Here is a 13,728-nt window from a genome sequence, read left to right on the forward strand (position 1 = left end):
GCAAAGATATTAAGTAGTAATGGATGTTGCTCATCAATGGAGACCAAGTAGTAATGTCGAAGACGCTCGGATCAATGGATTGTCAGATGTCAGCAAGGCTGACTCGAGGGGGTGTCTGGATATCAGAGCAACATGTTGTCCAACGGAGTCCAGCGTGATAGCTGGACAGATGAATAGTCAATGAGCAGAAGAGGGGATACAGAGAAGAAAATAAAAGAAAGAGAGAAGCGAAGATGACAGAAGTTGGCTTCGTATCTGCCCTGGCTGTGCCTCACTGCCTCAGGCCGGTTACATACCATGCACTCAGGCACCCATATTGTCTCCTGCTGTGATTGGCTGCAGCATTACCGATAAGATACGCCGCCCCGCTGTATTTTTGCCTGAGGCATTCAGAAATCTAGGTTTTCCCCAGTAAATTGTTGTTATCGGTGATTTTTTCCTGATGTACCTGAACACTCCCCATCCAGCGCCATAGACACTCTTCACCAGTCTAAAACAATAACTAAACGAAGAAAACCGCATACGATGCGGCCGGACGCAGATTCTAAAGATGAGCTTGTAACCATCATACAATCAGTCAAGCCTCCCACTGTCCCCGCGCATCGCTCGCACGACCCCGCCAACAACCTCAAGCGCACCGATCCCTACCAGTTCGGCTCCCGCTACCTCGAAGAAGGCGACGACGTCTTCGAGTTCAACGCCTGGGATCATGTCGAACCGGACGACGAGTTCAAAGCCTTCGCCGAAGTCCAATACGCCAAGCAGCGCGAATCCCCCGTCTCAGACTTCGACAAGCAGCGCTTCAACAAGGACCCCGCGAAATGGTGGAATCTGTTCTACAAGAACAACACGGCAAACTTCTTCAAGGATCGCAAGTGGCTGCGCCAGGAGTTTCCCGTGCTCGCCGAGGTAACGCAGAAGGGAGCGGGCAGGAAGGTCGTGCTGGAGGTTGGTGCCGGGGCGGGCAACACGGCGTTTCCGCTCATCACGCATAATGAGAATGAGGAGTTGATGGTGCATGCATGTGATTTCTCCAAGACGGCGGTGCAGGTTATGCGCGAGAGCGAGCACTACGATCCCAAGTTTATTTCGGCGGATGTGTGGGACGTGACGGCCGTGCCAGACGAGGAGAATAATGGGCTTCCTCCGGGGTTGACAGAGGGTTCGGTAGATGTCGTGATTCTCATCTTCATTTTCTCCGCTCTGGCACCCAGTCAATGGGACCAGGCAGTTCGGAATGTCTATCGGGTATTGAAACCGGGCGGGCTCGTTCTGTTCCGTGACTATGGGCGCGGCGATTTGGCTCAGGTGCGATTCAAAAAAGGCCGGTACATGGATGAGAATTTTTATGTCCGCGGCGACGGCACCAGGGTCTACTTTTTCGAGAAAGAACAGCTGGAGAAGATGTGGGGGACATGGACGCCAGAGAAGGGCCTGCAGATGGCCGAGGACAACTCCATCGCGGCGGAGTCCACCGAGGGCGCATTCGATGTCGAGAAGATTGGCATCGATCGACGCTTGATTGTCAATCGCCAGCGGAAACTCAAGATGTACCGCTGCTGGATCCAGGCTCATTACAGAAAACGCGAGACACCTGCCGCAGTGGTAGCTGAGAAGGCGGATTCATGAATTCGAGTGCCATCTTACACTGATGCAAGAATCCATCCTTCATGATAGACGCAAAATTTGAGCCGTTGCTCTTGAAAATGTGGCTGCAGGTCACCGCATATCCGACCGTCGTCAGCCTCATCTCAGGAAGCGCAGCTTAGCCACACCGGTGTCTCTGTCTTTAATGAAGATAGAACCAACCACTACAGTCCCTGTCGCTGTGGACCTTGAACAACTTCGCTTAGAGACAGGTCTTCGAGCGATAACCCTGCAACATTAGTGTCCGGCAGTGAGGGCGTTCTCGGCAGAGAGATAATGATGTTATGACATGAAGCATATAGACAGGGTAGAGTACCTGCATTCAGTTAATGTCTTATCAAGTTACTTGGCGCAAATAGATCTGTTCCGACTTTTACTTATTCTGTCCTCTTTGAATTGCATTCTCCCGAGAAGGTGCATTATGTACACCAAGGACTGATGTATGTACTCAACTAAATGACAGCAAGTCACAAAAAAAACCTAGGTTCGACGGAAAACCAACAAAGCAGCTAGAGATTAATAACAGTATCTGGTCTCTGAGATATGCACAAGCAGCTATACAAGGCGCATAGATTCCAGCAAGAGTATTTACAAGAAGGGGATCTCGAGAGAACCGGGAAGTGTAAGCACAACATCAGCAAAACGAGCAACGCTCCCTATGCAATTCGCAATGACTCAACAGCAAGAGCTCAAAATCAGTGCTTAAGAAGTCTATAACAAGGACTTGCAGGGGACTGAGTCAACCGCTGACCGGTACGTAGCCGTAAGACCTTGGGCTCAACGTCTAAATGCTTTTGTGTATGGCAATCAGAAAATGTCGTAGAATCTCATTCGTAGCCGATCGTGCGCTGAGCGCTGAGTCATCTGTTCAGAAGCTTTTCATGCCGTCAAGCTGGGGCATTCTCCCTTAGCTCGGACGAAAGCATTGGCGAACAAATCCTGCATGGCGCAGTAGTGGAACAGAATACCACCGAGCACAGCCAGATGCCAGATGTTGTGGCTGCCACCGAAGTAGTCGAAAAGCCCAGGGCGCCACCGCTCAGGAACCTGAGAGGCGTAGATGCAGGCTCCGGCAAAGTAGACCAGAATACTCTTCACGACGGGGGCATAGAAGTAAAGACACCAGGCGAATCCGCGCGTATAAGTGAGCTGGAACAAGGGCGCAAATCCTGTAAGCGCAAGCGTCACATAGAATGCCACACGAGCCCAAGCCAAGTCATTACGATTAAAAGTGGGATGCCAGGGCAGAATGACACCGCCGATTCCGAGCGACATGGTCAGCAAGATATATGTCCAGCGAGAAACGGGCTCGCAGTAGAAAGCCGTGTACTCGGTAGTCACAATAGAGGCGGCCACCAGAAGCGAGATCCCCGTGTAATCGACACACGCAAATCTCTCCATAAGCGGCTGGTTGGCAATGCTGTTCATGGTGTGCCACAGGGTACTGCAGACCAGACACTTGCACGCAGCAAAGAAAAATACGGCAGCGATCGCCACATCGGTTTTGGTGCTCAGGTGAAAATTAGGATTCAGAGGGTAAAAGTAGAAGGCGACCGAGAGCACAATGAAGAGACCGATCAGGTGCGACCAGATATTGACGGTTTCGTTGCAGAAGCTGAAGACTGACATGAGACATTCCACCTTCGATGAGGAAAAGCGATATCCCTGCAAGATGTGGGGATTGATTCGCCACGGGTGAGGAAGGTCAGCGTAAGTGATCAATCGCTGCTCTTGAGCTAGTAAAATGGCACGGTTAATGCTCTCCCGTAGCGAATCCTTGGCTCGACGAGCCTGTTCTATCCCCTCGTCGACCACCTCACGAGCGTGCACCAACTTCGAGTCGACCGCCTTCCATCCATCGTCCAGAGCGCCATAAATACCCCGGTCGCGAACCGCATGGGCTCGAGATTCCAGCTCGACCAGGAAGGACTCCATCAGGCGTACTCCGGCTTGAGCCTTTTGCTCCAGCGTCTCCTTTGTAGCCAGCGCATCGTTGTAGCGGTCCTCGAGGGTTTCGACCAGGATCTTGGCTCTCTTCTTTCCACCTCCCATAAGCTCCCCGGAGGCGTAGGAGCATGAGTCCCTCACGGCTTCCAGGGTCGCATACGCTCTGCGAAGACTCGAGTCGATCTGAACCATGTGCGACTTTCGATACTGTTCGATCCAATGCATGCGTCTCTCCAATTCCGTTAGGAAGAGCTCAACCTGAGGAACGTCAGAACGGAGTAAACTTTTCACAGCTGGGCTTCGATCCTACCCTCAGAAAAATAGCATCGCCATCATAGTCACAAGACAACTTCCGAGCCGTGTGGAACGAGTGCCTACGCCTTCGGTCGCGCAAAAGACCGGTTCCCTCGCTGGGAGTCGACGCAAAAGACGTTGAGGTAGCATCTGGATACGACTCGAGGGTCATAGATTGCGTTGTGCAGGCCATTGTTGATCAATAGGGTATTCAAGCCCAGATTCTTCCACCACCTTTAATATCTGGATGTCAAAACAGCATAGTCTTATGGTTTGTTGGTGTTTGAATGAGGAATTGCCTCGCTGTTGTTATTGTTGGGAACTTGGGAGCCGAAAAGCGGAATCTCGGAACGATATCCCAGATCGACGAAAAAGTACGGAGTAAGGGGGAGAAGTCGAGAGTTGAGTGGAGGAGTTCACAATAATTGCTTTTATATCAGTCAAGAACGACTTAAGACGAGATGAGCAGACATGAAAGAGTGGAGAGAAAGGATGATAAGAGACAGAGAGTGAGAGAAGGTAAGACAGCCAGAAAAGAGCGGGTGGGGGGAGGCGATAATCTTTAAGACGAAGACGCAGACAGATTGGAGGAGAAATGAGGCCAAGAGGGGCAGCAGATGGGATCATGGGTGACAGTAATCATCAATCAGAAACCCCAGCCTCTTCATGTGAAAATTAACAGGTGGATAGCTTAAGGTAAGGCAAAAAATATTCAAGCCTTATCGTTTACTAGATATGTATTTGCTGCATTTCCTTCTCCCCTCATGATCCAGATAATAACTCCTTCTTCTCCGTCTCCCGCCCATGAGCATTCGCTGTGGCTCCACGTTCTTCGATACTTCTCTCTCTCTTGCTACCTATTCTTCCTCGGTCAGATCTTCGCCACAGGTTTCTGCCCAAGCGCTATCAATCGCTCCCCTCCATTTCAATTCTTTGCAAATTCGCCATGACTATCGGTGACATTGTCTCCGATCCCTCATTGCTCCCCGTGTTGCGTACTTGCGCCGAGACACGGGAACAATGCGAGAAGCTTTTATCCTTGTTAGATCCCACGGCACAGTCTCCTTCATCCGACCCCGAACAGGCGCTTCTGGCTGCCTCTAAACAGCAGAAGCAGCTTTTTGCCCTTCTAGCCCAGCTCCGTGGTCAGAGTCGGGATGCTATTCTTCGGGTCCGCCAGACGAAACAACTTACGGCAGAAGCTCGGCAAGAGATCGATCGATTACATCTGCAACTGCAGAATCTGTATTACGAACAGCGGCATCTAACTGGAGAAATTGCTGCTTGTGAATCATATGAGTATGTGGACCGTTATTTCGACGTCCATTCTATGCCCTTGCAATTGGACTAACAAGTCGCTGTCTCCCAGTCACAAATACCTGTCCCTGCCATTGATCCCCGTGGAGGAGTTTCTGGCCCTTCATCCCGAACATGCCGACCTTGATTCACATGAACTTATGATTGCACGCATTAATCACGAACATGCCGAGCGGGAGAAGCTCGAACAGGCGCGACAGGAGCTTCTGAAGCGCAAGCAAGCTCTAATCGCAGAGAACAAAAAGCGGAAAGACGACCTGGCTAGCCTGGACCAAGATCTTGAACGGTTCATTGATGTATGTCTTTCCTCTTTCTCGACATTGAGCATCGATCCCTCCAAGATTACTTGCTGACAATGGATTCCAGGCAGCAAAACCGATCCAGAAAATCTTCGAGAAGGAATACTAGACGTGGGACTCTCTTCATTTACCATTTTACTTTTTGTTGTCGTTTCTCATTCAACAGGCGCATACTCTATGAGATACCCGGAAATTTGTACTATAAACTCCTAGGAAAAGGGACTTTGCTGCATGTAATCTACATCATTGTATTTAATGACAGCATTATCAGTCCTCGGCCCATCTACAAATTAAATTATAAATGAGAACCACATATACTTGATCTCAAACAGTGTCAGGAAAGCTTGCAAGGTGTACGACCTCTGCTGTAGCGCCCTCTATCGCATCTCGGCGGAGTTGATGCTGCCACTCTGTTCTCCGCCTTCACTCCGCCTCCTGTTGGACACTCTCCCAGCACAACGGGTGCTTCCAAAGCCATCGCTCAAGCAGGCACGAGAACGAAGAATGTCCTGGTCATGAGTAGCGAGCATGCAGACCTGCGGTCTTTCATACAACCCACTGCACAACCATCCAACCACCCCACCATGAGTTCCAAAGCAAGCGCGCAACAACTTCCTCCGCCCGAGAAGCCAGAGGCTATTCGGACTCGATTCGGAGTCATTGCTGCATTCTGGGCCGTCATCATCTTTCTAGGATTTCCGATATGGTGGAAGACTACATCTATCTATCGGGCTCATTTGCCCATTCAGGAGATGGTCGATTGGGCCAATGGAAAGGTAAGTGTATACGCCCGCAGTCCGCGATCGGAGAGTTCTTGGATCAGTCACTCATGTGGTACATTATACAGACCTGCCGTCCTGTATTTCCTCTTGAAATCCGTTTTGAGACACCATCTATGCCTATCCCAGAGGCCCAGAATCTTCTCCGAACTACGCAGCATACCCTTGACGATCTCAACGAATTCTCCGCCCATCACCTCCGCCTGAAACTGTCCGAAGACACAATCGCTGCAGAAAGCCATGTGAGCGCGCAAGGACCGTCGGTGCTTGCTGGTTCAGGCAAACCTGATACCGCGTTGACAGTTCGACTGTTACCTCAGGAGGATTTGGTCACTCCCAAAGCAGAGCTTCATTCCGAAACAACCCAGCTGGATATCATGTATCCCCCCAGCCAGATTCCCGCTCCCTCGGCTTCCAACTCGCCCTTGTCGGCCTTCATCGCGAGCGAATTACAGAGTCTATTTACGGAGGAAAAGGCAATCGTTGCTCAAATCCTGTCGGACAGCAACCTCGGCAGCGCCAACACCAACACTCCTCCATCTTCGAACAATCAGCAGCCCTTGGCGGTTCTCAACTCCATCTCTCCGCAACTAGTAGAAAATATCAGCAGACGGTTGAGACGGTCCATGAAGTATGCCGAGACCTATCACCTTGCCTTTTCTCTATTCACACCCGGCGCAGAGCCCTCCTCCTGGGACATTCAAGCAGCTGTGGAGGAATATATTTCCCCATTGCTGCAAGCGCTGGAACCCATTAGCAATTTCACTGTCGACACGCAAGTACAGCTATACGCGACCTTCTCTCCAACCGCGCCCAAGCCCGAGTATGACGAGGCGCTAGCAGCTTGGACCTTGAAGAAGGAAGATCTGAGTGCCTTCATCAATGCCGCCGAATGGCCTTTGAGCCCTAGTATCGGAAACGGCCCAACAATTAACTTCATTCTCTATGTGCCTGAGCCTTCACAGTCGCCCATGGTCGTCAAGGAAGGCGGTGCGACCAGCTGGATCATCCCTCAATGGGGCGGCGTCTTCCTCCTCAATCCCCCTCTATCCACCACCCAAGAGAACCACTCCAGCCCGACCCATCTATCCAAGGATGCACTACGCGCCGGCTTCTTGACATTCTCCCACCAGCTTCTCACCTTACTTGGCGTCCCTACTACGCCTACCTCCCTACCATTCCGTTTGCAAACGCTGATCCGCGTCCGCGCTGCGACGCTCCTCCTCTCCGCATCCTCCACCATGGGCTCGCTCGCCCGTCTCACCGAGTCCCTCCCGTCAATCCCCATCCCAGCAAACGTCGCCGCGTCTGTATCCACCACTCTCGCTCATTTGGCCTCGGCATGCACTCATCTCAGCGAGGGCCGCTTCGAAGCAGCTCTTGCCAGCGCCCGCGTGGCGGAAACGGAGGCCGAGCGCAGTTTCTTCGAGAAGAGCATGGTGGGGCAGATGTATTTCCCGGATGAACATAAAGTGGCCGTATACCTGCCCTTGCTGGGGCCCATTGGCGTCCCTCTTGTCGTGGGGCTCCTGAAAGAGGTCAAGAGGATTATCTCGGATCGGAAGGCCAAGAGGGCGATGCGTTCATAAATAATCTCTTCAGTTGTTTGATGTAGTATATAGTATTCCCTTATTGATATGACAATCAATCGACGATTTCGTCTGATTAGTTCACGTGGTCCTTGACACGAGAACTAAGGTAGACTATTGAGCTGTTGTTCTCCAGAAAACTGTAACCTGGGATCCGATTTCCTTGGAAAGGTATGCATCTGTAGATGTGTAAGACTGCAGGCTAGGTTTCTTGCAACCACGTAAAGTATCCAACTCTTATATTTATGGGACTTATGGTGTATTCTGTGCTAGACTACATGTTGCAGCTTCGTCATAATGTGGACCTCAGTTGGTAGAATTCAGCAGCTAAGAGATGAAGTCTCATGACCCAGGATATAAATTGTAGGCCACAAACATAAGAAACAGGTGACCACAGCCAATGTCTTACTATATTGTGGCATGATTGCTATTAGGGATGGTCAGTCAGATGTTGTCCAGAATAGTCTAAATGACGGCTACAATGAAACAATTCCAAGGTAGAATTCCAACCTCTGGTACATATATGATATACCATAGCCAGCATGCTCTGTAGGTAAGGTATGAAATAAATCACTTAAGACACCTCTATACTTACGCCAAGTATCCTTGAGCCATCACAGCTTATTGTACCTGGGAAGGAAAAATGCGTTTCAACTCTTGGAGCAAAAGACTAATTTTGCGTTGCTTGTATTGTTCTTCAAAGCCTCAGAACTTTGAAAATATTATTTAATATTTTCACCTTCCTCCTGATCTCGTCTTTTGGAAGTAGCTGTCGCCGGTGATTCGACGAGTCAGTGGTCTCCCATTCATCGGCCTACTACCAGCGGTCATCAGTGATCGTGAGATTGATGGCTATAAACCAATGCATTCTAATACATCTGCAAATCTGGAAATCCACTTTGCCTGAAGGTCATCTTTCAAAGAAACCGTATTCTCCTCTTTGGCATTAGCCTCCCATTCATCTCTTCCAACAGCATTCCACAAAGGATCATTGCTTGGCAGAGGGAATTGGAGCTCACTCGCGTGTAGCAGGGACCTGTCCTCTGTAGTAGAGCTGCTCAATTTTGCACAAAGCTTATAGAGTGCTATATTGAATCGTTTGAGTTCCTCAATGCTCACCCAGACCAATGAGGGTAGGTCAGCTTCCTTATACCTGGCGAGCATGTTCGGATAAAAGAACATGCCCAGTCTTCTACAGCTTCCAACCAGTGATTTGAGTAATGCTAAACCAGCAGCGGAGATAGACGCTTTGAGGTCGAGATTGACAACACCATTCGCCTTCATGACAACAGAGAAAATAACATGCAGTAGGATAGCCTGGTATGTGGCAATTGGCCAGACGCAGGCGCTACAGGCCTTCTCTACTTCTGAGGCATCCCATTTCTCCTATGATTTACTACATCAGTAAATCAGATACATCTTAGAATGGTGTTCCGAACATACCCTTTGATCTCGAATAGCGAAGTCAAGTTGTTCATAAAGCTCCACTGCCGCAGACTGCGCAGACTGTTCCCCTGATGTCCACATGCCTATAACTATCATTGATTGTAGAAGCAACGGGGTTTCCTGGCGCACATCGAATGATCCTTTATGGATGAAAGGCCACCGCGGATGGAAGATCTCGAAATATCGATCAACCCACTTCTTCGTCTTATCCCAATATAACTGTGACTGTTCACGGTTTAGAGATGACGAAGGCGGGGTCGATGATCGGGTTTGTTGATCTTCTGCAACACTAGCACGGTCTTGGAGAGAACAGTGGGCGTTGCGACGAACACACTCCTCGCATGGCACGCCCCCTTCACACCGAGACTTGCCTGCCTGGCAACCCGTACATGCTCGGCGCGCGCGATTTAGAGGCTCTGTTGTTTTATGCTGCTTTTGTACATGACGTCGAAGGGTATCACTAGTTTTGACGTCTAGCGTTAGGGTTGGTATTAATAAGGGTGAGCGTAAGCATGTGGATACCTTCGTTGAAACTCGCGACCACATCTGGAACAGACAAAAGCCTGCTGATTGATGTGTTTCGATCGTTCATGGCGATTCAGATGCTCCTTGCGCCGGTATCTAGCATTGCAGCCAGGAAACAGACACCGAAAAACGTCGTATGCGGAAGGGTCCGGGGGCCGCTGAAGGAAGTCGATCTCGCTGCCAAACCCTTCCATCGGTAAATTTGGCCTGACAGCCGTACAGAAATGTGTAAATGCGACGAAAAGTGGGCTTCGCCGAGCTTTGCGGGGATGTTGGGGGCAGCAACAAGACGTCTTACCCTCCCACCGGCCTCCCACCGGCCTCCCACCGGTATCCCACGCTTCTAGGATGTAGGAAATCTGGACACGCTTTGAGGCGTGTTACATCCGAGGAAATTGCGCATAGGGTTTGATGACCAAACACAGTGGCATATTAAGGGAGGACTTTTCTCGCAGTAACAGCTAGCAAAGGTTATTGGGAACGGTGCATTGATGTGCAGACGTCATAGTTTGTTCGGTGGGATGCCGGCGGGCGGCCAGCAGCAGTACTTCACCACAGACAGAATTCTAGGATCATGACTCTCGTAGTCGTATGTGCCCCTATTACTAATTATAATCAAGGCAAGTTGCTTGCTATAAGATCGAGCACAGCACCCATATTCGGCCAAGTAGCTCTTTGCTAACTACATATCTCGTACCTCGAAAACCATGACTCCTTCCATCCTGATCGTCGGCGCCACTGGCAACACCGGCCGAGCTGTCGCTCAGACGCTGCCAAAATTGCTTCAGTCAAGCAGCACTTTGTCTAGGGCGCGCATCATTGCTCTCACTCGCTCTTCCAGCAGTCCAGTGGCACAGGAGCTTGCCAAACTACCCGGAGTCGAAGTGATCCAGCAGAACTGGGTTGAGATCACTGCCGACTGGCTCCGTGAACACCAAGTTACTAGAGCCTTCATTGCATCCCACAATGAGCCTAACCAATTTGCCGAGGAGTCAACCTTCCATCTCAATGCTCTCAACGCTGGCGTCAAGTATGTCGTGCGGATCTCAACTACAGCCGCGAATGTGCGTCCGGATTGCCCTGCCTACTATGCACGACAGCACTGGGCCATCGAGGCTCTCCTCAACTCACCCGAGTTCAACAACTTGCACTGGACGTCTCTTCAGCCAAATGTCTTCTCGCCTCTTGTTATGTCCCCTGCTGCGGAGTTGATTAAACAGTACCGCAGGACCGGCAAGCAGGAGACCCTTCGTCTGATCCTGTCAGAGGATGCACCCGTCGGGATCATCGACCCTGACGAGATTGGTGTCATTGCAGCTCATCTCTTGTCCCAGGATGATCCTTCCGTGCACAACAAGGCCAAATACGTTCTGAACGGGCCCCAGGACGTAACTGGAAAGCAGATTGTTGACATGGTTGAGCAACACATCGGTGTACCCGTCAAAGACGTTAGTTACAGAGACGTCTCTTTCATCGACAAGCTGTATGAGTACCAGTATGCGGCAGCCAAGCAATCGAGGAACGTCATCTACTCAATCAAGCGGGCCCCCGAGACAGCGTGGGAAGGGAAATGCTCAACTTCTACAACCAGCGACGTGATTCTGGAGCTTGCTGCTCCGAAACGGACACCTGCTGATACCTTAAAAACTTTACTAGAGGAGTAAGGAAATCATAAATGGAGGAAACAGTGGTTCCAGGGGGTGTATCAACCACTTCACGCTGGAAATGTAGCAAATACATTGATTTGAGTTTAATTGATCCATGGCCAAAGGAATCAGTTCTAGCAAAATAATGACCGTTTGGTATAGTAGCAGTAGCATCATAAGAGGGTTCCTAACACAGAGCTATTGCGAACAATGGCTCAATGTTACCCACATCAGTAAACAGAGCAAAACAGTATTCACTGGTCCCTGGCTGGGGCTTTGCTATAATATGAGCGACAGGCTTCACATTCTGGGTGCCCTAATTGGTAATAGTTAAGCAATAGTCAAGATGAAAGTACATGAAGAGCTTTTAGTCCGCCATTCGAACTGCGTCTCCGGATCCCTGATAGTTGTGTTATCTGTGTGATATCTTCTCGTCCTTGAGTTCCGAGAAGTCATTATTATTATAAATCAAAACAGTAGCGCAATATGCGTTCCAACTTCGAGGTTGATAGGTCAGTCCATAGCAGGTACGTTGACAGGGCAGATATCTGCCGGTGATGAGACGTTCCAAGCAAGCCCATACCACACAGTTCCCGAGCCAGAAGCTCGAGCGATATGGATATGGTACTCTTCTCCCGGCATGGCGATAAATTCGACGATTTCATAATTATGTCGAACGAACCGGAGTACCGAACCGGACGGCCACCATTACTCTTGTAGATAGCGAGGAGGAAGGTTATGGTTGGACTCTGCACTCTGGTGACGTTGGATGGGAATTTGGCATCCCACGCTAAGGCTACCTTGACTGTATAAATGTTTCTGGCAATGGCAGGGTCGGGGTCGGGGACCGCCACCTTGTAGAAGAACTTGGACATGGACTGGCTAGCGAAATCGTTATCCTTCAGGGAACCAACGTCCCAGCCGCGAGGAGCAGGTGGCAGATCGCGCCATTGGCGGTGCTGAGCAATCAACACGCCTATCTCGGCATTCAGAGCACCAGACCCATCTGACTGATCGATGCCCCGGAGATTGTCTTCCGCCCAAGTGTCGCCGCTGACGGTGGGACCGGCGCTGGCCAGGAGGATAGCTTTGCAGCCCTCGGGCCAGGACTTCAGCGTCAAGTTGACGCGCTGGAGTAGAGCAGCTGTTCCTGCCACGGCCGAGGCCGAGAAGCTAGTGCCAGACATGGTCAGTCCCACGGCAGTAACCCCCGTGCCATTGGCAGCCAGCTCGGGAAGCTTGCGGTCCTAGTCAGGTGAGGCTGGGTTTTTGAACGCTGAGCTGCCAGCCATTGCAGTCGCGGTATCGTTGTGGCTTCCGACGATGATGGTGTTGAACCCCTTTGGACTGACATACTGGGATGATAGGGTGACATTCCCCGCGGATTGCACGATTGATGAAAGGGCCACTGCGTCGCGAGGTGGTCCTTCAGGATGTCGTCGACCGACAGACTCGCACTGTGCTGCTCATCGGGGCGGTGGAAACTCTGGCTGATGACAGTGCAGTTCTGGGGTGAACCGACCGCCCATCGCAATACGGCATTGTCATAACTGTTAGCGGAATAAAGGGAGCAGTTCGGGGCGTAGCCGTGCGGCTTCCCAGGCTCGACGTTTTTGATAATAGCGCTAGTCAGGCGTGCGTGGTCATTCCCTTCAGGGCTTTCGGTATATCTGCCGTCGAACGCAAGGTAGGTGAGATCGGAAGGTCCAGCTTCAAAGACGGCAACACGGACCCCCAGTCCCGTGTATCCAAGGGCTTGAGCCGGAGCTGCGCGACCTATCGCTTCCGAGTTGACCAGGTCGTTGAGCCCAGTGCGGTCGTCAAGAAATACCCGATTCACACCTGGAGGCTGTGATGGAAGCTAGCTGGTATCTTTTGATAACGCAAAAGCTCTTCCCCGTCATTGTCTAGCAACTCATCAACTTGTAAATGCTGCCATGGCCCAGATCATCAGTGCAAATTCTAATGGTGGTGCCTTCTTGGTCAACAGTGACGGGGACAAAAAGATTCCGGCCATCCTGGGTGACGATGACAGCGCTGCGGGCACACTGAGGATTAACTGGCCGAGGGCTATGGATTTCAATCTCGGTTCCTGGTGCGAGGACCTCGCCTCCCATGACCGAGAATTCAACTTTGGATCGAGTGATTGGGAGCGAATGCGGTGGTGTGACTACCAGCCCGACTCGGAAGATTGCCAGTGACCAGTCTAATACTCTGCAGGTTTGGCAGCAGATAATCC

At 50.8% G+C, this 13,728-nt stretch overlaps 7 protein-coding genes across 7 annotated transcripts, besides 1 other annotated feature; 4 read left to right on the forward strand and 3 right to left on the reverse strand.

The window, feature by feature from the left end:
* Positions 1-525: 525 nt before the first annotated feature.
* On the forward strand, positions 526-1,629 carry NFIA_052800 (tRNA(Thr) (cytosine(32)-N(3))-methyltransferase; the record flags this gene model as incomplete). The annotated part of the gene is made up of 1 exon (XM_001257830.1): positions 526-1,629. The coding sequence occupies one exon, from the start codon at positions 526-528 to the stop codon at positions 1,627-1,629; it is 1,104 nt and encodes a 367-aa protein (XP_001257831.1).
* An 897-nt stretch (positions 1,630-2,526) lies between these two features.
* Positions 2,527-4,081, reverse strand: NFIA_052810 (hemolysin III family protein; the record flags this gene model as incomplete). The annotated part of the gene is made up of 2 exons (XM_001257831.1): positions 2,527-3,852; positions 3,905-4,081. The coding sequence occupies 2 exons, from the start codon at positions 4,079-4,081 to the stop codon at positions 2,527-2,529; spliced, it is 1,503 nt and encodes a 500-aa protein (XP_001257832.1).
* A 753-nt stretch (positions 4,082-4,834) lies between these two features.
* On the forward strand, positions 4,835-5,613 carry NFIA_052820 (uncharacterized protein; the record flags this gene model as incomplete). The annotated part of the gene is made up of 3 exons (XM_001257832.1): positions 4,835-5,187; positions 5,258-5,501; positions 5,572-5,613. The coding sequence occupies 3 exons, from the start codon at positions 4,835-4,837 to the stop codon at positions 5,611-5,613; spliced, it is 639 nt and encodes a 212-aa protein (XP_001257833.1).
* Positions 5,614-6,019: 406 nt separating this feature from the next.
* Positions 6,020-7,872, forward strand: PIG-S (GPI-anchor transamidase GPI17; the record flags this gene model as incomplete). The annotated part of the gene is made up of 2 exons (XM_001257833.1): positions 6,020-6,280; positions 6,352-7,872. 2 exons carry the CDS (start codon positions 6,020-6,022, stop codon positions 7,870-7,872), a joined length of 1,782 nt encoding a protein of 593 aa, XP_001257834.1.
* An 852-nt stretch (positions 7,873-8,724) lies between these two features.
* Positions 8,725-10,037, reverse strand: NFIA_052840 (C2H2 type zinc finger domain protein; the record flags this gene model as incomplete). The annotated part of the gene is made up of 3 exons (XM_001257834.1): positions 8,725-9,258; positions 9,316-9,778; positions 9,841-10,037. The coding sequence occupies 3 exons, from the start codon at positions 10,035-10,037 to the stop codon at positions 8,725-8,727; spliced, it is 1,194 nt and encodes a 397-aa protein (XP_001257835.1).
* A 104-nt stretch (positions 10,038-10,141) lies between these two features.
* Positions 10,142-10,173: a microsatellite.
* A 377-nt stretch (positions 10,174-10,550) lies between these two features.
* Positions 10,551-11,507, forward strand: NFIA_052850 (NmrA-like family protein; the record flags this gene model as incomplete). Its single annotated transcript, XM_001257835.1, has 1 exon — positions 10,551-11,507. The coding sequence occupies one exon, from the start codon at positions 10,551-10,553 to the stop codon at positions 11,505-11,507; it is 957 nt and encodes a 318-aa protein (XP_001257836.1).
* Positions 11,508-11,676: 169 nt separating this feature from the next.
* Positions 11,677-13,606, reverse strand: NFIA_052860 (uncharacterized protein; the record flags this gene model as incomplete). Its single annotated transcript, XM_001257836.1, has 4 exons — positions 11,677-11,805; positions 12,185-12,736; positions 13,012-13,331; positions 13,405-13,606. The coding sequence occupies 4 exons, from the start codon at positions 13,604-13,606 to the stop codon at positions 11,677-11,679; spliced, it is 1,203 nt and encodes a 400-aa protein (XP_001257837.1).
* Positions 13,607-13,728: the final 122 nt, after the last annotated feature.

This window comes from Aspergillus fischeri, genomic scaffold (genome assembly GCF_000149645.3).
Source record: "Aspergillus fischeri NRRL 181 1099437636266 genomic scaffold, whole genome shotgun sequence".
In the NCBI taxonomy this organism is placed as follows: domain Eukaryota; kingdom Fungi; phylum Ascomycota; class Eurotiomycetes; order Eurotiales; family Aspergillaceae; genus Aspergillus; species Aspergillus fischeri.